Here is a 23,926-nt window from a genome sequence, read left to right on the forward strand (position 1 = left end):
AAATAAAGTTGAATTTAGTGAAGTGTTATTTCTTTAATAATGGATCCCTTATTACCAAGTGACAAAGTGCGTGAATCTTTACAAGCAGAGTCATTGCATAATCTTTCTTCAATATCAGAAGTGGGATACCCTCAAACGCCAGAGTCTCGGTGGAAAGTTATGTTCGAAGAACAAAGCAAATTAATGGCGGAATTGATTCAAGTCGCTAAGGGGTCACCTAATAATTCCCTAACACTGCCAGAAATTAACCCAGATCTATCTGAAGCGGATCCTCATGCATGGTGTACCACTATAGATGCTTGTTTCTCCGAATGCCCAATAAAGGGTGGAGCTTTGATCCTTGCCTTGAGTAAGGCCCTTAAAGGGACAGCTAATTCGTGGCTTTCGCAAGTTTCATACGCAGATATTACTTGGCCACAATTTAAAGAAATTTTTTGGAATCGATATGATTCACCAGAAACAAGTGCCGCGACGCTTATTAATGTCAACAATAGTCGTCCCAAGGACAACGAGAGTTATGCTGCTTATGCTGTTCGTTTGTTGTCAACATTAATGTCAAGGTGGAATAATAAAGGAACAGAAGAAATAGCTGTATCCTTTGTTTTGGCTCGACTTTCGCAAATTGAGCCTCGATTGGGACGATTAGCTTTTACTACATCGATTACATGTAGAAATAAGTTATTGCAAGAATTAAAGGCATTTTCTCTGTCAAAGAGAATGTCCGAACAAAACATGGTTGAAGTTACCCCGAAGCGAGCAAAATACGAAGGCAAGTTGTCAAAGATAAAATGCCATACTTGTGGGAAAATGGGTCACAAGGAGGCTACATGTTGGTTCAAGATACGAAACAATGATTCTCGTGGCAATCTGGGGGGAACAAGTAATAAGACGAACATCAAAAATCCGGTAATTTGCTTTCGATGTGGTGAGTCAGGACACATATCAACACACTGCTCCAAGAAAACTCAAGATCGAGTTAATATGGAAGCAGAGACAGTCGGCAATTTGAAGGAGCGCCGAGTCGACGTATGTGAAGTAAATAGTGTTCAAGGAGAGTTTCTAAATAATGGTGAGTCGTTTCCCTTCTATTTTGATTCTGGAGCAGAATGCTCTCTTATTAAGACTAAAATAGCTGAGAGATTAGTGGGAGAGCGTAAGAATTTTCTTATAAGTATCACTGGAATAGGACAGTCGATTGTGAGCAGTACTGAACAAATATTAAGCGAAATATTTATAGACGGTATACAATTGAAAGTATTGTTCTATATTGTAAATAATAGTGATATGAAATATGATATCATTATTGGACGCGAAATTTTACTTTCCGATGTTATAATTAGTTTGTCTAGAGGGCGATTTAGTATTAAACCGTTAGGAAGGATCAATTGTTGCTCTGTTACTAAATTAGAGAAAATAAATACTGACGTGGGTCCTTTAGATAGACAGAAATTAATTTGTATACTAAAACAATATACACACATCCTCATTAACGGATTACCAAAAATTCGCGTAAATACCGGAGAATTTCGAATTAATCTTAAAAATCCTCAACTAGTGGTACGCAGACGCCCATATCGGTTTAGCTCCACAGAAGTAAATATAATGCGAGATAAAATAACAGAAATGTTAGAAGCCGGAGTTATCAGACCCAGCAATTCTCCCTTTGCTAGTCCGGCGTTGCTTGTGAAGAAAAAGGATAATACCGATCGGTTAGTAATAGATTACCGCGAGCTTAATGAGAATACTGTACCTGATAATTATCCCCTGCCTCGTATTGATGAACAAATTTCACGGTTAGCGTCGGCTAAATATTATACCTGTCTGGATTGTGCGAGCGGTTTTAATCAAATACCAATACTTGATCCTAAAAGCATAGAATGTACGTCATTTGTAACTCCAGAAGGACAATATGAGTATACAGCCATGCCGTTTGGCCTGAGAAATGCTCCAAGCGTATTTCAGAGAGCAGTAGCACGGGGCCTAGGTGACCTAACTTTTCGTTACGTAATTTTATACATGGATGATATTCTCATTCCTTCGACTTCTATTGATGAAGGGCTTGTGAGACTACGCGAGGTACTAGCGGCGTTATCTACGGCAGGATTTTCCTTGAAACTCGATAAGTGTTCCTTCTTAAAAGAAAAGGTACACTACTTAGGTTATGAGATCACAGGCGGTAAAATTGGCCCTAATCCTGGAAAAATTAATGCATTGACAAGTTTACCCCCGCCAACAAATGTTCACCAACTACGACAATTCGTAGGGCTTGCCTCGTATTTTAGAAAATTTGTGCATAATTTCTCGATTATCATGACTCCTTTGTTCGTATTAATCTTTGGTAAAGAATTTGTATGGAATGCAGATCACGAGTTTGTTAGAAAAAAAATAATAAGCATTCTAACTAATAAACCTGTCCTTGAAATATTTAATCCAGATTATTCTATCAAATTGCACTGTGATGCTAGTTCTGACGGATACGGTGCTATTTTATTTCAGAGGAAGATAGATCAGTTATACGTGATAGAGTATTTTAGTAAACGCACTACTAAGACGGAATCTAAATATCATTCGTATGAACTTGAGATCCTAGCCGTGGTAAATGCAGTCAAACATTTTCGCTATTACCTACATGGACGTCATTTCGTGATAGTTACAGATTGTAACTCTTTGAAAGCCTCCCGTAAAAAAAAAGAGCTTTGTCCTCGGATTTTTCGCTGGTGGGCTTATTTACAGTCATTTGACTTTGATATAATTTATAGAGAAGGTAGAAGAATGAGGCACGTGGATTTTTTATCTCGTAATTTAGGCCTTGACAAGTCTAACGCTATCCCTATCAACTCTTTCCGTGTAGAACAAAAACGGGTAAATATAGCTAATCTTTCCGCCGATTGGTTGATAGCCGAACAAATTAAGGATAATGAAATCCAATTGGTGATAAATAAATTAAAGAATAAGATATTGTCTCAAGATGTAGCTGGTACGTATGAAGTATGCGATGGTGTGCTACATCGAAAGATACAGCATAACGGTAAGACCTTATCCTTACCAATAGTACCGCGAGAGTATCGTTGGTCTGTAATAAACCATGTCCATGAAGCAGTCATGCACCTTGGTTGGGACAAGACTTTAGAAAAAGTATATGAAAGCTATTGGTTTGAACATATGGCAAAGTATGTTCGAAAATTTGTCGACAATTGTATCACATGTAAAATTTCAAAAACTAATGCGGGTCGAGTACCTGTTGAACTTCATCCTATAGAGAAAATAAGTATTCCTTGGCATACAATGCACATAGATATTTCTGGAAAATTAAGTGGGAAAAATGAACAGAAGGAATACCTAATAGTTTTAATTGACGCTTATACTAAATTCGTTTTGCTATTTCATTCATTACGTCTTGATACTTCAGCCGTGATTGAAGCTCTTAAGTCTAGTGCATCGTTATTTGGCGCTCCCACCCGAATAATAGCTGATCAGGGAAGATGCTTTACTAGTAAGGATTTCAAAGAATTCTGTGATAAACATAATATTCAATTGCATCTTATTGCTACGGGTTCCGCACGCGCTAATGGTCAGGTTGAATGAACTATGGGTACTCTAAAAGGTATGCTGACTTCTGTAGAAACTTCTAGTCGGTCGTGGCAAGATTCATTGAAAGATATACAAATAGCTTTAAATTGCACAATCAACCGCGTAACTAAGACTAGTCCACTAGAATTGTTATTGGGACGTATTGCTAGACCCCTTAATCTGTTAACTTCCAATGTAGATGAAGAGATCGTTAATGTTGCCAAAGTGCGAAAACAAGCAGAAGTAGGGATAAACGAAAATGCAAAATATAATAAAGCTCTTTTTGATCGCAATAAGGCTAAGGTAATTAATTTTGAAGTAGGGGACTTGGTATTAATTCAAAACGAAGAAAGAAATCAAACAAAGTTGGACCCTAAGTTTAAGGGACTATTCAAAGTGCTAGAAAAGCTGATAGGTGATCGTTATCTGTTAGGTGCATTAAAAGGTAATAGGAAGTACAAATATGCTCATGACCGATTGAGGAGGATGCCCTTGGGAGGGCCACCCCCAGAATTAGATTTTGATGAACTAAGTTCTGCTGCTGAAGAAATGCAGGGAATGTCTGAACATTGCGAAAATAATGAAAATGATTAAGCAATAATGTTATTCGTAGTCGTAACTGCGACTCATTCTTGAGTTGTTCAGAGAGCGATGGGCGAAAGTATAGTGAACTTAGTAAAAGAAAAAAAATTTTGTTATTAATAATAAATATTTCTGTTACCCAATACTGTTGTATTTGAAATTTGTTTAGAATAAACATGAGGACATGTATTCGTCAGGAAGGCCGTGTCGGAGAACAAGAGGAGTGATGATCTGATTGGTGGATGTGGAGAGTGGGGGAAAGCAAGGGGACGTCCAGGCGAGGAGCGAGTGAGCAGTTGATGTAGAATGATTAATGAGTGAAGTTGTATTATTATTCATTTAATATAAAATAAAGTTGAATTTAGTGAAGTGTTATTTCTTTAATAATGGATCCCTTATTACCAAGTGACAAAGTGCGTGAATCTTTACAAGCAGAGTCATTGCATAATCTTTCTTCAATATATATATAACATATTCTGGTTATTTTTAACTATCAAAATATTTAATTGACGTATCGTAATGATCTTTCATAATTATTATTAGTACAAATTTCTTACTGATTCTCAAATATTAAGCTTGCGTACTCTTAAATACTGAATACTCATTCACCAGTCCAATCTATACTTTATTCTTATTTATTTACTATAAAGTTTAAAATTACTTTAAATAAAAATTCAATTTAATTTAATATTCTATATGTTAATATTTATTTACATATTTTTAGATGATTATGACAAGGCTAGACAAAAATTAAAAGCTGCAGAATTAACAATTAAGTGACTTAAATACAGATAGTGAAATGAAAAGGATAAGAAAACCATCAAAACGCATATTGGACAGTAGTAGTGATGATGAGGCTCCTTCAAAATTTGAAAGACCACCAAAAATTAAATGCAATCTCATGAAACGTCTAGGTTAGCATACTACATATACCTTTTTTAGATTGTATAAAATTACAATAGTTTATTGTAATAGCATAGTTTAATTTACATATTTATGTAATGGTACTATAAAAATAAATTTTATTTGTAGATAATATTCAGGAAAATACAGAAATCACAAGAAAAACAACTCAATCTAAATATGTTGCTAATGTAAACGGTACAAATGATAATTGTATTTCAATTATAAATCCAAAAGTCGCTATAGAAACATCAACGTCTAACAGTTGTGGATGCAACAAGCAAGGTATATATAATTTAGTATATATAGAAATTGTTTATATTTAGTGGTAAACGTGTTCTTATTTTTTTGTTGTACTGCCAAAAATATTAGAAAAAATGGTCAAAATTGAGATTCAAAACGAGCAAATTTTGAATGTATTGAGCTATATAAAAGATAATAATGGAACTCTAAAGGTCTCTATTGTTACCTATATTGACAAATAAATTACCTTTCAAAGTACCTTTGAATAGTATGGAAGAAATTTTACAGGTGGAAGAAGTTTTGTCAATTGAAGAAGATTTCATTTCAGTGGTAAATTATTATAGAATGTATACTTGGTTTTTTTTCCTTCATCATTCAGCATAAATAGAAGAGAATTAGTTACAAGATAATAATTTTTTAAATGATCGCAATAAGGAAGGAAATCAGTCAATGTAGTCGACTGGAGTTTATCCTATTTTACTTTTCAGAGTTCTTATCTTACATCTTTGGGAGGAAGCAGTATAACAGCTCGAACAAACCGCATTTTGCGAAAATTATTAACAGATGATCTAGCTTCCACTTTTAGTTTTTACGGCCGCAATAAACGAGATTTTCACTTCTTAAAGTTATCGAAACTTATCATATGTAAGTAAATTGGTCAAATCATTTGTCAGTTCTCATCGCATAAAAATAAAGTAATTAATTTTAATTGCATTGTTAAAACGTAACTTTTACTTAATTTAATTCTAGCTTCAGTTAAAACTGGGAATCCTCAATCCACTGATCAACAAATCGAAGATGCTATAAAAGTATGGCTAAAGCATGCACCACAAAGATTAAATAAGATTAAGAAAGCAGAAACTACTAATGTGTAATAAGTATGTTGCGGAAGAAATCTATAGTAGGTAAAAGACAATTGCATAGGAGAATAGCAAGTGCAGTTAAACAATTCGTAAATGAAATCGATAATGAGAGTACTGCTTCAGGATCTATCTCATATTCACCTACTGTATATCAACATTTATCAGTTAATGAGGAAGAAACTAGTCAATTACCTAGTCATTTGGACAAAAATAAATTAACACAAAGTGATGTAGAGCTTGATATACCGCTAATTACTTCACTTACCGAAAAAGCAATTTTGCCCAATTTGCTTAATTCGGAGGACGACGAGATTTACAATAAGATTGATTTACATTCATCTTTAGCTTATTGGGCAAGTGTCAAGCATAAAGTAGCACAAGTTGCTGTAACTGACTTGCTCCATATCCTATCGCCTTATCACAAAAATTTACCTTTAGACTGTCGCACTTTACTTAAAACTTCTACGAATACAGAAGAAACAAGAATGGAAATTGGAAATTATAAACATATAGGTTTAAAAAGAGGGTTAAATAATGTATTAACTCGTATACAAATTTCAAATTTAAGTAACAAAATGTTGCATCTTTCTTTTAATATAGATGGGCTACCTTTGTTCAATAGTAACAAATTGCAATTTTGGCCTATATTATGTTTAGTTAAAAATTTAAAAGATTCGTCTCCATTTATAGTTACCTTATTTTTTGGAACATCTAAGCCAAAACTTCTTGAAGATTTTTTAAATAATTTCTTAGTTGAACTTTATGATATTTTAAATAACGGTTATTCATTTAATGGTAGTATTTTCGAAATTAAAGTGCACAGTTTTGTATGTGACGCCCCTGCAAGGGCATACATCAAATGTGTTAAAACTCATAGTGGTTATTCAGCGTGTGATAAGTGCGAAGAAGTAGGTGAATACTATGGAAGGGTTGTATTTTTAGGAACGAAAGCAGTGCGAAGAACTGATAACTCATTTAGTTTAAAATCTGACGAAGAACATCACATAAGCGATTCTCCCCTATTACGATTAAACATAGGCATGGTTTCGTTGTTTCCTATTGACTACATGCATTGCGTTTGTATAGGTGTTATGAAAAGGCTGTTAGAAAATTGGATATCAGGAAAGTTAACTATTCGTTTACATAGTAATATAGTTAAAATCATTTCTGATAAGCTATTACAGGCAAGGCAATACATCCCCTTAGAGTTTAATAGAAGGCCAAGGCAATTATCAGAATTGTCTTATTGGAAGGCAACTGAATTAAGAACTTTCTTAATATATCTTGGTCCTGTTATATTGGAAGATCAATTAGATATAGCAGTATATGAACATTTTCTTTTATTGCGCTGTGCAATTACAATTCTTTCATCAAAAAAGCACATATTAAAGTTTGGAGCTGACTTTGCAGGCTATCTTTTGAAAATATTTGTTACTCACTCGAAAAAGATATATGGTAAAGAATTTCTGGTTTATAATGTTCATATGTTATGTCATTTACACGAAGACGTTAAAAATTATGGACCTCTCGATGAGTTTTCCTGTTTTCCTTTCGAAAACTTTCTTGGTCAATTACAACGTCTAGTTAAATCTCCAACAAACCCATTGGCACAGGTTTATCGTAGATTAAGTGAACAAAATCAATTTATTATAACTGTTGATTCTTTAAACAATCGAGGTAATATTCATTATTTTGAACATGTAGCTGGCCCTACTTTGAACAGACTTGATATTTTCAAACAATTTAAGAAATTGGTATATGAAAAAGTATCTTATTGCAGAAAAATGTATAAATCTTTAGATTGTTTTTTTATTTCTACGATTAACACAGTTGTTCAAATTGAAAATATTATTGTCACTTCAAATAATAATACGGTAATACTCGGCAGAGAGTTTATGACATACAATAACTTCTATAATTATCCAATCGAGTCGAGTATTCTTAATATATTCATAGTAAAAGACTTAACAGAGTTGAATATCTGGTATCTATCAGATATAAATAGTAAATGTCTTCTATTGCCTTCTAATAGACTATCAAATAGTTTTGTATGTTTTCCACTTCTTCATGCTACCTCATAATAATATTGTAATCATTATATATTTTAGTTAAGCGTATAGAGAAAACTTTAAAAAATATTTGATTGTAATAAATTTTCTCATTCATTTAACCTAGTTTTTTAATTATATTTTACTGAAAGTTCAAATTACAGAAGCCTATTTTTCACACCAACGTCAGAAATATACATATATTTGAGCGCTAATAAAACATATGACACCTCACAGAGAATTATATTTTCTACTAGCTTTAAACAAATATATATGTATATATATCCTATAGATGAATATTCATATTGAACGTCATAAAAACGTCTTTTAAACGTTATCAAAGTCAAAAAGACGTATTTTAAACTTTATACAAGTCTCGAAATGGATGTAAAAATAACGTCAAATATCTGCTATACGCATGACGTCTTTTGTCTTGACTTATAAAGTCAGAAAAACGTCATGAAAACGTTAATTAGATACAAAAATGACGTCACTTAGGTCATTAAAGCGGCGTTTTTATAACGTCATTATGACGATACTTTGCTGCCTGGGATAGAAAGAATTTCTTAATATAATAAATAATACTGGATTATTAGCATTTTTAAGACAAGACAATAACAGCCAAAATTAATGTTATATCTATATCTTTTTGAATGAAGTTGCAATAACAAATATAATTTTAAAATGTATATCTCTATTTGCTGTCTTAAAAATATTCTTGAATATGTTCTTTTCAGATATCTTTTGTTAGCTTTTTTTCATTTTAACCTCTTATACACAAGATATTTTAATTGTATATCACAACCAAGTTTTATCACTATTATAACATATTTAAATATTCGCATTGCCATAATAGTACAACGAACTGTGAAGATAGAAAATGTATTTAATATACTAAAAATAAACTGGACTATCAATCTCTATATTAATTAAATAAAACCAATAACAGCCACAAATGATATTTAAGTCTATATCCTAGATTACTTAGAATTAAGTTGAAAATGAATTCAAAGAGTATTTCTATTTGCTGCTCTAAACGTCCTTAAATATTTTCTTCTTAGATATCTTTTGTTAACTTTCATATTTTTGGCCACTTACTACAAGGTTTTTTGTATATAATATGAGCGAATTAACACTATAATATAGCATGTTTAAACATTCACACTGCTATAACAGGACTAGGAAATGTAAAAATAAGAAATATACTTAATGTACTAAAAATATAGCGAACTACCAGTCTTTAATTGTTAAATAAAACTAATAACATCCACGAATGATACTTAAGCCTACATCTTTTTGAATCGAGTTAAAATTATAGAATTGATTTCAAAGAATATCTCCATTTACTACTCTAAAGGTACTTCATTATTTTTAGTTTAAGTATACCTTCCGTTATCTTTCTTCACTTTGCTCACTTATGTGTAAGTATTGTTAATATTACATAAGCAAATCAGCACTGCCGCATAAAGACTTTAACTATTTACACTGCCATAACAAAGCTATGAAATACAAAGATAGTAGCAATGTAGCTGTAATTTTTGTTGAAAATTTGTTTTAAAGCATATGAAATTCGTTACTGCTTCGTATTAAAATTTTAGAATGGAAATCAATCGAAGCCTCAATTTTAATAGTTATATCATTTACGGTTACTTTAAATCTGTTTGCCTAATTACTGGACAAGAAAATACTATAGAATGCCTTTCTCTATCCATAATCCTTAAAATAATGCTTTTACATTAAGAATATATTTACACTAAACACATAGCCATATGCAGTCTTACAATTGTACTAAGGTATATATCCCATCTCTTACATAAATCCTCTAATGAACAACGCTATAAGTCTTATCTCTTTGAAAAATCTTGGTAGTCCAAATATTTATATAATTGTAAATGAAAATAACATAAAATAAAAACTTTAAATATGAAACTTATTCCTTTGTAAATGTAGCCAAGTTCTTATTTGAGCTACATTTCTCTGCTGCAAGCATGGCGTTGAAATTATAAGCTCTTGAATTTCCCTGCTATGAGGCATTTGGCTTCCCTTGTTCAAAGATTTACCAAAAGCAGCTATTACAGCATTCTTTGATTCTTCTGTCCACGTACTCCTAGCTCTCTTCTTTACTCTGGAGTCTTTAATTAGAACATGTTTATTTGTAATTCAATTAAAACTGCATTTATCATGAAAATATATTAACAGAAGAATATATAAGCTTACCGTTACATTGACTGCCTGTATTAGATCGATTTTCATACTGTGGATTTTCAACATCGCTTCTTTCTAAGAAGTGTAAGTAAAACAATTAAAATTAATATTAATACAAATTTAATTTTGTAATGTTATGTATAATTATTATTTCCAAAAAATATATTTAAAATTGAATAAACTTTTCAGATATTAATTTATTTTATTCGTTCTTCTATACATACCAGGACTTAAATTATTTCTTGCCAAGGCTTCAATATTTACTGAGCTATCATCATTTTCATTTAACATTTCAGTGCTGGCAGTAGAATCATGGTTATTATCTATTCTTTCATCATCACCTTCATCGACACCTTGAGCTATTTGTAGTAATTTTGAAATAGCCAATATATCTTTTGACACCAATGGCTGCCTGTAGTGTTGCATATGAATTTTTTCATGATGTCCCATGAAATTTGTTAAATCCGTCACTTCATTGGAATTTAAATTTAAAGAGATACACGTTGTCGCAATGTGTTTCCTTAATTCCGTAGCTCTGAGAGTTTCAGGATTTTTAGGTTTACAATCGTAAGCAAATTTTCTCATTAAATGACAGGCGTTCAAATGTTTTTCAATCATATTGTCATGACCGGGTAGTCCAAATACATATTTATTTTTTTTGTGTACTCGTGCTTCTTTTCGATATTTAAGTATTGTTTCAATACTTTCAAGCATAACAGGATCTAAGAGAACTGCCACTGTACGTCCTAGCTTACCTCTAATCAGAAATCTAACATAACGGTTCGCTACATTTTTGGCTTTTTCACTCAATTTATCATATAGTTCTGAATATGTTTTTTTATTAATTCGCTCGTAATTATTAAAATCATCGATTATTATTCTTTCCAGCTCTCCTGGCCGACGTCTATTGAAAAGTTGGATAGAAGTTAATGTAGCCTCTGCTAAAGAGTGCCAAGCGTCATATGAAAATCTATTTTTCAATATTTTCAAAGCTTTCGATTGTCTTTCCACTAAATAATCAGTCAGCTTCTTAATATCCTCTTTTGATGGAAGAATAATTTTTTTATGTCTGCGAAACATCGATTGTGATTCGATCACAGTTTTGTTTATTTCAGATGTATAATTAGATTTTTTTACTTTTAAAAAGTTTTCTGCATCTCTTTGCTTATCTAAATGTTTATTTTTAATACATTCGGATATATAAATCAATCCAACATCTGATATCAGTGTACCTAATGTAGAGGCAGTTTTGGGTGAAAGATACAGTTCTCTTTCGTTATCATATCTTCCAATTATATTAACAGATTGTATAAACGAATCGTAATATATTGGATTAAACATACATGAAAGGCTTTCAATTTCGGTACGCAATGATTTTATTGTTAAGAAGCAACGTGCAAGGAGTCGTAGGTGCGATCGAATCATTTTAAAATGATGAGAAGAGTGCTTGTATTTATTGCACAGATGGTTTCCATAAATTATAATAAATTCATCATTTCTAATAATCGATGTGACTATGTCTTGACGCAAAGGCGGAAAAAAAACTTTATATTTCAAAGTTCTCGATGCTTTATCATGACAATTAGGAATTAATCTGCGGCCTAGGACTTTCATCGTATGACTGTTTTTACTATTACGTCCACTACATTGTCTTACGTGAATATGAAATGTCGTTTTAACCAGAAACGATTTGCACTATGGGCATGGAATATAGTTGTCCGCATTTTTTGGTTTATTAACATTTGGTCTTCTGCTCACTACAAACTTACATGTTTCTATACTTGCAGTTGTGTTTTGAACAAAGTTTCCTTTTTTCCTAATTTCATTTATAATACTTTTTCTTTCACGACTGTTTTTAGGGAGAATAGAAAAACGATTAACATCAGGTTCCATAGATGTTTAGTTTCTAGATGTCTAGCTAATTTTGAATAAAATTTGCTGCAATATAGACAACAATTTTTTCTCGTTCCTTCACTATGGCATTCCACAGGAATTTTTTCAGCATTGCGAATAGCAGTACCAACTAACTTGTCACTTAAAGATATGTTCATACCACATGAGTCTGCGCTTTTCTCGATAGTTTTATCTCTAACATTTAGTAAACTTTCTTTTGAGCGAGCACTTTTATCTGAAGGTACATATAATCTTTATCACTGTCGTGGTTACTATTTACATCATTTTCCTCATTCGATTGATCTGAAAAACAAAATGGTTTTTGTTTTTATAAGTTTAAAGCTTATAGAGTCACTTAAAAATCTACTTATGATGTTATATTATTTGGATGCTAAATTTTATATAGGATAATAAAGTGCCTAATTTTACATAATTCTTATAATACTTTACAAATTTTGAAATTATTATGCAATTTAAAATAGTAAGCCAATTTTAACTATACTTTTTGATAGTATGCCATTTCATAAATATTGAAAAATTTTTCATTCTCTCAACAATTTTTACAGTGCAGCCTATATGATATAAATATTCTTTTTAAATATATTACGTTATGTTAATTCTCACCACGAGGAATTGCCCTAGTTTTACCATCCTGAATATTGGTTGTGAATTGCTTTACTGCAAACAAAAACAAATATAAATATGAAAAATTTAGTCAATTTGGTTTATAATATTGTGTATTTGTATTTACCATTTATCTGTTTTGGTAATGGAAGAATAATATCACTTATTATACAAGGCTTAAAAGGCGTAGACGATACAATATTTAATGTTTTTAGATCGAATGAATTACAATCGATTATCAGTAATACTGAAGCATCTTGAAAATGAGGATTGTTATTATTGTCATTAGTACCATTTAGTCTCATTTCCCCTAAAATAATTATAATATGATTCTCTCGTGCATTGTAGTAGTAAAATTCAAATGCTATTTTACATAGAGGATTGCATTTTACCTTCTGGATAGTCATTGAATGTGGTTGACTCACACGTTGCCAAATCTACAATATGTTCTTGCTCTGAAGTATTTGAACAAATATTTTCAATGGTATTGGATATCATTATTTCACCTATAATATAATATAAGTTTACTACATAGTAACCATTAATACTCAAGCGTATAAGGTTTACCTTCAGATAAGATTTTACGGGGATATTGTTTATAGATGAATTTATCCGTTTAATAATTGAAAGGCTCCTGAATTTCTCCTAAAAGTGAAAACGTAAAATTAAATATGCACTGAAATAGGTAAAAAACCAACATATTAAAACAAAAGTAAGGATTAATTCTTACTTGCTGGAAAGTCAATGAATGTGATAGGCTCACGGCACGCCAATTCTATGATATTTTCTTGCTCTGAAGCATTTAAATCATTTTTTTCATGAATAACAAATTTTTGGTCATCTTCTGATGAAGATAAAACAGCAGAAAAACCAACAAACTAATCAAATTTATTAGAAACCTAGCAACAACATCATAAATCTGTACCATAATTTCATACTGTAATGTAAAAATAAAAAGATTCGTGATTTTCACGATGCATAATCAAAACATTATGGACACTGTGCTAAATTATTTTGTACCCATTTTAGTTAACTTCACTTCATACTTTTTTCACCCCTTTAGACCATAGTATTGGTTAGAGAAATGAGAGGAGAAGAAATGAAGTTAACTTAAATAAGAAGATATCATCAATTCGGCATGGTGTATCTGAGCGAGAACTAGAATATAATTTACAATAAACACTTTGCCATTGACCTGCAAATAAAACACGTGGGTCATTTGGTGCATAATGTTTTCAATACATTAAAATGAATTTATTCCCCTACCTGATTTATACTAAAAAACAGTTAGAGAATTGAGTTTTAAATATTAGAATTATATAAAGTTTTAGTTGTGTAATATTAAATAAAATTCACAAGAGATTTTTTGGACTTTTTTGTACAGTTTTTGGTCATAAAATTCAATATGGGTGCAAATAACCTATAAAAATGGTTAGATGGTGTTGAAAAAGAATGTCCCGTTAACAGATTAAAACATTTTAGAAAAATTTAAACATTTAATATTTTAGTAATAATATTTTAAGTATAATTCTTTATTGAACAAAGCATTGTAAATTACAAATGGATATAATATGAAAAATGATTTAATAATGCCAGTTATTTTTCGCTCTTTTAAGGCTAAGATTCGTTAAAAATGCATATATAATATTATCAGTCCAATTTTTCAATCTCAGTGTAGTTTTATAAAAATATTTTCAGATAAGCTATTTAAACCTTTTCCTTATAATGAACAATGTGAAAAAGTGATAATTTATTACGGAAAACTCATTTTGAAACATTGACTTTTAATTAATTATTTGTGTCATTATTGTGAAACAAAAATGAAAAATTTGCTGTTTCGTATTACCTGCTCTTATATATTTCATCTTATCAGCTCTTATTGGATTCAATTTCACTTTTGGTAAATTATATTTCATATTTTTTAAAATACTGGATATAATTTTGTATTCGTCTGAAAAGGTTAAGATTTTACAAAATATAAAGTAATTATTTATTGGAGGTTACTGAATTTGTAAGAATGAAACAATATCAAACATTTCAGATGATTTAGAGATAAAAACGTCCGTAATATCAAATGACACTACTGTCTTTAATTCAAAATTTTGTGTTCTCATTACCTGATTATTATATGTATGTAAACGCTCAGTTAATTAACAATCTAATAAAATTCTTTTTATTATTTCACACTGAAGTGTCTGAATTAAAATTCTAATGAAAATACAAATATTCGAATATTTTTTGTGATGTTTACATATGTGGATTGTATTGTCAAAAATACTTATTTCCAAAATGCTTAAAATTATCATTTTATTTAAAGAAAGCTCTGCTTTCAAAAGTTACTAATAATGTAATATTTGCTAATTTAATTATTATATTGAACCACAACGGGTTCCAGCAATGTCCAGCTAAAAGGAGGTTATGAGATTGATCTTATAGCAGAAATCCTCTAATTCAATAATATGTTCCCTGTAATATTTTCTGCATTAAGACTACATTTATAAATAAAAAGAAACATTTCCTTGTATATCGAAAATATCCAAAACATTCTAGTTAGCAAAACTGAGCGACTACATAGTACATTGTTGGAAATTTATTCATTGATCATTCAGCTAACATTACTTCATCAGTTCTGTGCTAAATTTCAGTACTGCGCAAAGGGAATAATTAAATTTATCACACTATAGTTACATGTATAAGATTTCTGTTTCAACTTTCTTAATATCTCGAAAATTAAAAAATAATATATATAAAATGCAGAAATTAATTTAAGGTGGGAGTTATAGGATTTAAAGCAAGATAGACACAAAATAGAAATATGTTATTAACTTTTACTAATTTAATAGAGGCCTTCACAAAATATTTTTAAATGGCCTCCCTATTTTTTTATTGCATACTCATGTAGTTCATTTTAAGTGTTTCGCAATACATTTTTAAAATTTATCATTTCAGTCTGTTGTTCTTTAGACATTTTGAATTGATATTGCACATATGTATATATTTAGCTAACTGAAGCATTTAGCATGATTACTACTCTACTTACTTAAAATTGCTGGCTTACTTATAATTTCGAATTGAAAAACATATGTAGTGATCAATTAGGAAAATTGATAAAATGAAAGTTATTCAAGAAATTTCTTTAAACTACAGGAGTACTATAATGAACATTATGACTTCATTTAAGCAAAAGTCTATTTTTATATAACCTTCAATAATTTGCTCCAGATTAACTTAATACTATCATAACAGACGTATATTTCATATCAGCAAAAAGTACTTTACAATTATGTACTGAAGTGATTTATTACTGAGATACTTAGGTAATCCAAAACTTTTAAGACACTATGTATATTACAAATTATTTATAGTATGTTCTAATAAACTGTCTTAGTGAACAAAATTATATATACATTTATGTATAAATCTGGCATTAAAGTAAATATATATCAGTATTTACTCAAATTAAGTAATTATATAATGAACTCTGATTCTCTATACATATATAATATTGGTAAGTAGCGAAACTTTTGGGGAAATACAACTTATGATATTTAACAATCTGTTAAACATAGAAATGTACCTTTCTATCAAAGGATCAAGAAACGTATTTATTATAAAATGTTATAAACAATATTTTTTTTAAGACCATTTACCCATAGAAAATTAAAACAATGCATTTTGAAACAAACAATGATAAAACAGAAAAAAATCAAATTTTAAATTGAATTTAAGCAAGAACAACAAATTTAATCATTTTGATCACAATGAATCTAAATTGCAGTATTTTAAAAGCATTAGTATTTTATTTCGAAATTTTAAGATTAAACATAAACATGCATTCAATATACAATACCACCTATACCATGAGCTATAGTAATGAAAAGAAATAAAAAAGCAAAAGGCGTAGTTTAATTTCATTGCTTTTAAACACATTTAACAATGAAAACTATTCAATGATCAACATACTTTATTTTGTTATTATTAGATTCTAAAGTTTGTACTAATAAAATAATGTGAAGAGTCAGTTAGAGCTATCTTTTACTAGTTGCAACTATTATTGCGTAAGTTCTATAAGTTAACGCAGTGAAGAGTAGACCCAATATATGTTTAAAATAGATAACCGATATAAATGTGTTACTTAATTATATATAATTTTGTTCGCTTTATTAAAGCATTAATAAATTTTAATAATAATACTCACTGTGAGTAAAATAAATTTTGTTTTTTATTTCAGAACTGCAATCTGTATGTTTCATATTTAAAATATTATAGTTTTCTCCATCAATGTATAACGCAAACATTTTTGAACTGTCAACTTGTACTTCCGTAGCCATTGTAGCTGAAAATCATTATAATTTAACATAAATATAAGAATCACACTAGACATTTGGTTTTGGTTTCTGAAAGATTTCTTAATATTAGCATGCAAATTTCACGCTTAAGCTCAGCAGCATATATAATTTTTGTTATAAATGAAAAAATGAAAATTGGTAATTTAATTTATGAAACTGTATGACTGTGGATAATCTACAATGCACGTTAACGAGGGATATGGTTTTGTATAAAAATCTGCATAGAAATTTTTTTATGGCTACTTATAAGATCTATCCGGTTGTTTTGGATTGACTATTATTTCTGAAAAATATGTCATATTACCGTGACTTTTGCAAGCTAAATGTTTACTTTATTATAAAGCTATTTTATCAAAATTTATTATTAAAAACTTACCTTATTTTTTGGTAGCTTTATTAGCGTAACGAGATCTAGTCCGAAGAGTACCGGAAGGAACAACATATATTCATTATGAATCAATTTAGAGGAAGTATAACGGATATACATATACCTAAAACGTAACATCTTTCTAGAAGGATAATCGAATTATCTAATAGATATTTTAAAATTTCCTTAATACCTAAGTACCGAACAAATAAGTGCAAGCGCCTAGTAAGGGTAAGTCCGACCAAAACCTGTAAGGTAAAATTTTACCATGTAGGATTGCCAATTTGCTGTGAATAAGCCAATCAGAATACGTATTTTCGAAAAATTGGCAATCCTACATGGTAAAATTTTACCTTACAGGTTTTGGTCGGACTCACCCTACAGTTAAGTTCATTACTTTGTTCAGTCGGGATTAAGTAAAAGTGCCAACGTACACCCTCTGTTCACAAAATCTCAAATATATTTTTATTTTGAATGTTTAAGGCATGAAATTCTATAGGTTTTAAGTTGATTTAAAAATAAAAATGATGTATTGAGGAAAAAAACTTTGGGAAAGCTATTACTGATATTAAAATTGATGTTGGTACTCCTGCTGATTCCTAACATAGGGTCGGTGAAACGTTCGCTAATGCTATGCTGGAAACCTAAAAATTCGAAGCTAAAACAGCAATGACCATTCTAAATAGACGACAATTCCACGTAAACTGATAAATTATACCTGTTCGAGATCGGGAGGAGCAACAATGCTGAGAAGTAGATTCCACATTTTTGCTATATCTCCCTGTCTCTATTGCGTTCACAGGAAACGGCTAGACCAACAGCGTGTAGCCGCTCCACCTGTCTCTCTCTATCTCGCACCGCGGCGCGCTTGCGTGTCTACAGGCCCTGGCGCGTCGCGGCCGCGGCAGAGCTTGCGCGCCTGACCACTTGGTGGCCAGCGCCACGAGCAGCTCTCTCGCTGGCAAGTTTCGTGCCGCGGAATTATATAGATGGGTCCTTGATAAGGACCCAACGCACCTCAGCCTTGCTCGACCGCTGCTTGACCGCAGCAACAGCAGCATCTTTGACGCCTCCACGGCTTCTTCTTTTGACGCCTCAACGGCAGCGCCTCCATTGGCCAGCAAACGAGCGCCTCCACTGGCGAACTCGACGGGTAGATCTTTGGTAAGTATCACCCAACCACCCACCGCCTACCAAGAGGGGACTACCCCTCTGCGGCAATATCCTCCCTCCTAAGGGAAATTTCTCCGGGGACTGCCCGGGAGAAGTTAACCCTCTCCTTCCCCTCCACACTGCCTCCGAGGACTACCTCGGACCCAGTGTTCCGACCCTCAAGTCCAGGGCTCTCGAAAGAGTCGGGTAGCGGGAGGGGTAGCAATCACCCTAGGGGTTGGGGTGCCTCGGAGCCACTATAGCTCTAGGAGAAGTAGGCCGAGGGGTAAGGGGACTTCCCCTTCCCTAAAACCACTTCTCCTATTTCGCTTCCTCCCGTGGCTGGGGATTTTACTGGGGAATACTCCAGGGAAAATTGCCCAGTCCGGGAGCTTCTAAGTCCGCGTTCCTTTCTGGGGAATTCTGTTTTCTGGGGTTCTAGGGAATCTTCGTAGACCGAAATTCCCAAGAAGTTGACGAGAGCAAATTCACTAGAAAGTCGATCATTAGTCTAGCGGTTCTTTTGTAAATATATTGTAAAATTTTTTGTACATTTTATTTATTTAAATAAAAACTCCTTTTACCTCTTATCTTTGGCTTTGAATATTTTATTCTAGAATAAGACCTTCCCTTCTTACCATAGGTTCGGAGCCAACTTGGGACATTGTTTCGCACAAATTTTTGGTCCTTCGAGCCAGATATCCTGCAAAAAACGTTCGAAGTGCATCAGTGTTCCTGAGTGGGCATTCCGGACTGTGTTTTGGATTGTGGTTTGTTCTGGAATAGAGTTTCAAAATGGCTAGCTCAGGGGAATTATTAGAAGCAATCAATTACGTGCCCATGATTCGGGATGAATTCGTTCGGTTGGTCGTTAACATCAAGAAGCGTGGAGTGCACAATTTCACCCTTCCCTTCTTGGAGGATAGGCTAGCAGCCTTAGAGAAGTGGCTTAACGTGTTGCATAAAACTCACGTTAAGATCACTACTCACACTAAACCGGCCGAATTAGCTAAAATGGAGTACGTAACCGATAGTTGGTATCAAGCGGCCCTTGATGCCCATAGTGACGCGGAAGAATTCATCCTAGGACATCTAGATGAACTTCGTTCCAATCAGGTAATGTCGTCATCAGGTCACACTGCACCTTCAGGCGAAACAAACCACATTAGGCTTCCAGTTATTGATTTACCGAAGTTTTCCGGGGATTATTTAGAATGGAACAACTTTTATGAGACGTTACGTTCCATTGTTCACGACTAAGTGTATGTCTCCGGTCGGGACAAGTTCCATTATCTAAAATCCTGTTTGCAAGGAGAAGCAGCTACGGTCATTAAATCTTTAGCGATCACTTCCGAGAACTATGAGATAGCATGGGACACTCTGGTAGCTCGGTACACTGACAATCGGATGATCACGGATACGTTCTTAGATCAAATCTCGCAAGTACCCACGCTTCGGGGTGACAATTTTAAGGTTCTGAAAGAAGTTAGGGACTCAGTTACGGTTGCTCTCAACGCCCTTAAAACTATGGGATACGGCGTCGATCAATGGGATCCCATAATTGTTCATTCGCTGAAGAACAAACTGGATGACACCCTTCGTTTAGCCTGGGAAATGTATCTGGGAAGCAGCAAGGATTATCCCTCGTTCATTCAATTCTCTGAGTTTCTAACGCGTCATATTAACTCCTTGCAATCATTAGGTAACAAACCTAAGACTTCCAAAAAGGAATCGGGGAGATCCTTGAAGTCACACGCTACTAGCGTGAATAGTACCGGGTGCGCTCATTGTGGTAGTAACCGTCTCTTGTATCAGTGCAAGGACTACCTTGCATTGACCCCTCAGGCCCGTTCAAAGTTCGCATTTTCACAGAATCTTTGCATCAACTGTCTGAGGCCCGGGCATAGTTGCTCCAATTGTTCTTCTTCGTCACGATGCAGGAAATGTAGTAAAATGCATCATACTTTATTGCATTTTGACAAATCTGGCACCGGGGGGAGCAAGGCACGGGGGTCTACCCCCGCGGTCAACTCCTCTTCCGAGCCAGAACCCTCTAGCTCGAATACTACAACACATCTTAGTGTTTCCGACACCCGATCAGTGCTATTGGCCACGTTTTCTGCCAGAATCGACGCTCATGACGGTTCTCGTATTATAGTCCACGGTTTAGTTGACACGGGCTCCGAAACTTCCTTTATTTCGGAAAATCTAGCTCAGCAACTACGGGTATCACGAAAACGTGTCAACGCGACCATTCATGGCGTCTCTCTGAATTCGGCTCAAAACGTTCGAGCAGAGGTACAGATTACGCTTCATTCTCTATCACGACACGGTGTCTCGTTGGACGTAACTGCATTGATCTTACCCAGGATTACTCAGTATATGCCTCCGACTTATTCTCCGTCGTCCTTTCCAGCACTTAGCGAAATTGATCTGGCTGATAACTTCGCTTCAATCAGGGCTCCAATTGATGTGCTCATTGGTGCAGACTATCTTGCAGCATTGATGGAAGGCCCGTACATGCATTCTCCTGATCATACGTTGCTTGCTCAGCGGACTATTTTCGGGTGGATCGTTTCGGCGGTCGTACCCAAGACTGGTCGCTCTCATAGTGTCACGGTGCATCATTGCTTTGAGGTAGAAAAAACTCTTCGCGACTTCTGGGGACTGGAAGAAGTTCCGGAAGTCAAACCCATGTCTACAGAGGACTCCCTCTGTGAACAACATCTTGTGAATACGGTATCACGCACCTCTTCAGGTCGTTTTGTCGTTGCTTTACCTTTTCGATCTGACATCGAGAAGCACAGCTTAGGTTCTTCCTCTCGGGTAGCAGAGAAAACCTTAACACGAATACTTCGGCGATTGGAAACCTCTCCAGAACTAGCTGAAAGTTATTCTCAATTCTTACAGGAGTATTAATTGTTAGAACATATGTCTCCTGTTCCTTTGAACTCTGATTTTCGCGTCTTTCTGCCTCATCATGCAGTTTTTAAGACCGAGAACCAGAAAACAAAGATTCGCGTTGTATTCAACGCATCTTCTAAAACCTCTACTGGCGTATAGCTTAACGACACGTTATTCATTGGACCTAAGCTCCAGCAGGACATCACGCGGATCCTAATGAATTGGCGTGCCTTTCGATATGTTGGCGTGACGGACGTTGTTAAAATGTTCCGACAGATTCTTGTGCGTTTTGAGGACCGCAAGTATCAGAACATTTTATGGAAGACTGATTCCGGTGTGCTTCTGGCTTTCGAACTCAATACGGTGACCTACGGTACGGGACCGGCACCTTTCTTATCCTCGCGAGTTTTGCGCGAATTAGCTTCCACGGACGGGGCTGACTTCCCTCTCGCGCAAGATGTTTTGTTAAATTCTACATACGTAGATGATTTACTCTTCGGGGCTCATGACTTAAAACAACTCAGTTCGGTCAGGGAACAACTCATCGCTCTACTAGCCAAAGGGGGCTTCTCCTTGAGCAAATGGGCATTCAATCAACCGGGGACTTCCCCGCTTGAACCTACCGAGCCGCACTCTTTCTTTGAGGATCCTGCTGGGTCAAGTAAAGTCTTGGGTATATATTGGGATCACGGGGATGATAGCTTTCGCTTCCGTGTTTCTCCTTCATCTATTGGTGTACTAACCAAACGCATCCTCTTATCAGAGAATGCTAAGATCTTTGATCCATTGGGATGGATCTCTCCCATAGTCATCACTTTAAAGCAGTTAATGCAATCCACCTGGTTACTCAAACTCTCTTGGGATGAAGAGATTCCTGAGCCTATTCAGTCCAAGTGGCTCAAGTGCTATGAGCAGCTCTGCGACTTACAGGCTTTGAGTATTCCACGGTGGACTGGACAATCCCTTACTACTAGAAAACGCGAATTAATCGGATTCTGCGACGCCTCAGAGCTGGCCTACGGTGCAGTCGCTTACGAACGTCTCACGGACGAAAACGGTCATCTTTCGGTACATTTAGTAATGTCCAAAACAAAGGTCGCGTCGATTAAGACCACTTCAATACCTCGGTTGGAGTTGGTTGCAGCCGCACTTCTAGTCAAGTTGTTGGTTCACGTCAAGACAAGCTTGGTCGGGAGTTGTGATGCGATTCGGTGTTACTCGGATTCACAGGTCGCGTTAGCTTGGATAGCAAAGCAGTAGAGTAGCTAAGGGGATTCTATGACCGGGTGACAAGGGGGTCGGGGTCCCGCGGGGGCAAGGGAAGTAGGGGAATTGCCCCCTCTCCTCGAGCGGTTGTGCGCATGCGCATCCTCCTCCCCCGACGTTAAACTCGTAGGGTACACACGTGGGCCCACTCTTACGTTAAGCAGTGGACGCAGAGAAAGAGAGAAAGAGAGAGAGAGAGAGAGAGAGAGAGGGAGAGAGATTCCATCGATGATTGTCGGTATCGCTAACTACCGATAGTTGTCGCGTGTATCCCCCCTCTGACTCCTTTGGTGGGGGGGGGGGGGGGGGTACAAATGTGGCCTCCCCCTTTTACCTTAAATTCCTTAAAGAGCGGTGCCCAAGCGAATCTTGACGCTCCTGGGATGAGAGTTGGGGGGTGCCCAACCGAGTCTTTACGCTCCTGGGTGCCCGCGCGACCGACTTCTTTTAAGGCGAATAGTGTAGACGCTTTGGAGAAAGAGAGAGAGAGAGAGAGAATACTCGTAGAGAGCGATCCAGTGATCGCTCCCCCATATTTTTTTTTTTTTTTTTTTTTCGTAAGTTAGAAAAAAGGGAATCTTTTTTTTTTTTTTTAATTATAATTTATTGAAGTATTAAGGAACGCAGAATATTATTTTGTAAAGTGGATGGATGGAAAGGTATTGAAGAAACACAAATTTAAGTAAAAATATATTTATTGGTTTTATTTACAATTTTTAAAAGTTTTTCATACATTCGATAGTATGATGAATGTATTGTTTACAAATGGAACACCACTCTGGAAGTGTACAATTAATTTTTAGGTGACCATACTTTTCACAATTAGTACACCAATAATGTGGTGTTAAATCCATTTCAGGTTCCATTTGTGTAGCCTCTGTTTTTGCGAAAATAGGTTCCGTCTGCGTGCTACTATTTTTCACCTAGGACATATTTGAAAACTTTTTTTAATATTGT

General features: G+C 34.2%; 1 protein-coding gene across 1 annotated transcript; it reads right to left on the reverse strand.

The window, feature by feature from the left end:
- Positions 1 to 10,126: 10,126 nt before the first annotated feature.
- On the reverse strand, positions 10,127 to 11,839 carry LOC136775064 (uncharacterized). The gene is made up of 3 exons (XM_066729541.1): positions 10,639 to 11,839; positions 10,427 to 10,489; positions 10,127 to 10,341 (listed from the first exon to the last, which is right to left on the reverse strand). The coding sequence occupies exons 1-3, from the start codon at positions 11,837 to 11,839 to the stop codon at positions 10,127 to 10,129; spliced, it is 1,479 nt and encodes a 492-aa protein (XP_066585638.1).
- Between the last annotated feature and the right edge of the window lie 12,087 nt (positions 11,840 to 23,926).

Source organism: Prorops nasuta, unplaced genomic scaffold (assembly GCF_024137725.1).
Source record: "Prorops nasuta isolate Cenicafe-Biocafe unplaced genomic scaffold, Cenicafe_Pnas_1.2 PNAS00007, whole genome shotgun sequence".
NCBI classification, from domain to species: Eukaryota; Metazoa; Arthropoda; class Insecta; order Hymenoptera; family Bethylidae; genus Prorops; species Prorops nasuta.